Below are 2246 nucleotides of genomic sequence, written 5' to 3'. Positions count from 1 at the left end.
ACTCCTGAAGTTGGGGCCTGTGTGTGATATAGCATGTAGCAAAATACAGTAAACAGTTAGGAGGAAATAAAAGTATATAACAGTGTGTCTAATAATTCATATTAGTTTAAAGAAGTGATATATAGTAGCACCCAGTTTTGTTTATATTAAGAACTAACTCTCAGGCATGCACAGTATGTATACTAGCAAACTGTCAACAGGCCATCATCGAAACTGATCACTGTGGCGGTGATCACTGCCCTCAACTTCCTGCTTTACCTCGCTGACCTGGCCTATACTGCCATATTAGTGTTTGTCACTGCCTGAGAAGAAAAGGGACGAAGACACATTGAGCAATGAAGAACAGGAATAAAACGGATAAAAGCTTAACTGGCTTCACAGAAATGTGCAGCTGATGTTGAATTTTGGACAAAATAAATCTTCCCTTTAGGTGTCTAATTGTAAAAAGCTGAATTGAGATGTCCTGTTCATACAAGGCAAGCACAACAAAAACTCACTTACAGTATGTCTACATGTTTATATATGGCCAGATATCTGCAGTGACAGTGTTTAACCTCTAATCTGAATTGACCTGTGCTAAATGTGCAACACAAGTATAACATGAATGATCTAAATGTGGGATTTTACACAATGGTGTGACAAAAACAAAGTGCATTTCTGTCTGTCTGTCTGTCGCCAATAACAATGTTTTTGTAGAGATGCATTAGGGGCAGACAAGCCTCCAACAATAAAAGAGACATATCGAAAAACAAAATAAATCATTGTAAGTAAGTAAGCAAGTAAGTAAAGCTTTATTTCTAAAGTGCTTTTTAAAACACAGTTACATAGTGCTTCACAAACAAACAAATAAATATAAACACACATGTATGTATGTATGTATATATATATTATGTAGAGAGGGAATTACAGTAATCTAGACGGGAGAAAATGAAGGCGTGAATTAACAGTTTGTATTGTAGCCTGTATCCTGTTATCAGACAAGTTGAACAAAGATTTGGGTGGAGACAGCAGACAGGTAGGCCTAAGGTGTGCTGACCCTTTTTTGCATCAAGTCAGGAAATGAAAGTATGTCCAATTTACAGGAAACATATTCACATACACACAGGCAGTCTTCACTTGGAGTCATCTTCGCTCCACAGCTAGACTTCACCTTTGATAACATGGGCGCTAAGGGTAAGTTAACTGATTTCAGTTATTTTTGTCTTTGATTTGTTTGATTTTTTTATCAGTATCTGATATCAACAGCAAATCTGATATTTTTTCTCTCAACTTGTTCTTCTTCTTTCAACATTAGCTTTCACATTTTTAATTGGCGCTGATCGTTGCTTTTACCCATTAAAGTTTTTTTATAGTTTTGTTATTGGCAGGTCATAAACTTGGTTGTTTCCGGGTTTGCTCTCTGTTGGAAGGCCTGCTGTAGGCTACTAGATTAATGTGGTGAAAGAGACAACACTGTAACACTGTAGCCCAGAGTGGACTGATTGACTGACAGAGTGAGACATCTTTTCTCCTGCTGAGTCTTGTCACATCAGTTTTAGGGGTTGTGTTCTTCCAGTTAAACTTCTCTTAATATCATAATCAATCATTTGAGCTAATCAGTTTAACTGTTTCGGACTACCAGTATTTGGATAAAGAAGCTTGTGAAAAATAAGGTAGCTGTTCAGTCTGTGGATCTGTCAGTCAGGTAGCCTAGACATTAATTCAACACACAGGTAAATATAGCACAAGTAGGCCTATTGGATTAAACACTGTATCAGATAATCAATCAACAGGGTCAAATAAGGGCCAAAAAACATGATTATCACTACTAATCTGTTTACAAAATGATCCTTGGTGTTCTTTACCACAATAGATTAATTTACAGAATATTGTTGAACAGTGATTGATACTGTTAGAAGAGATTAGACACATAAGATGTTCTTCATCTTTAATATTTTCATCATTGGCCTTTTTTATGTATTGACACCATTCTTTATGCTCTTGCTGTAATCTGCTAATGCAGCTATTTTATAACTGATTTCCCTTTTCATTGGGATTTTTGACCACTGAGGACTTTTATTGCAATACAGCTTATAAAGTGTATCTTATATATGAAAACAAGCAAAAGACAAATGTACAATATTAATGATGAACATTATTCTCTTTCAGTGTCACAGACAGTTACAGAGACACACAGAAGAATTGTCATCTTGGGAAAAACAGGAGCTGGGAAAAGCAGCCTGGCTAACACCATATTTGGAGAGGAT

General features: G+C 36.2%; 1 protein-coding gene across 1 annotated transcript in view; it reads right to left on the bottom strand.

The window, feature by feature from the left end:
• The window catches only part of LOC118338474 (GTPase IMAP family member 7-like), a 2904-nt gene extending 1778 nt beyond the window's left edge, over positions 1 to 1126 (bottom strand). The window contains exon 1 of the mRNA XM_035675773.1: positions 1117 to 1126. Coding sequence (XP_035531666.1) covers positions 1117 to 1126 — 10 coding nt within the window. The remainder of the gene's footprint in view (positions 1 to 1116) is intronic.
• Positions 1127 to 2246: the final 1120 nt, after the last annotated feature.

The sequence above is a fragment of the Morone saxatilis genome, unplaced genomic scaffold (assembly GCF_004916995.1).
Source record: "Morone saxatilis isolate NCDOM2014 unplaced genomic scaffold, NCSU_SB_2.0 Contig4, whole genome shotgun sequence".
NCBI lineage: Eukaryota > Metazoa > Chordata > Actinopteri > Moronidae > Morone > Morone saxatilis.
Note: the sequence above shows the minus strand (reverse complement) of the source record. Positions and strands in the feature narration are given on the sequence as shown.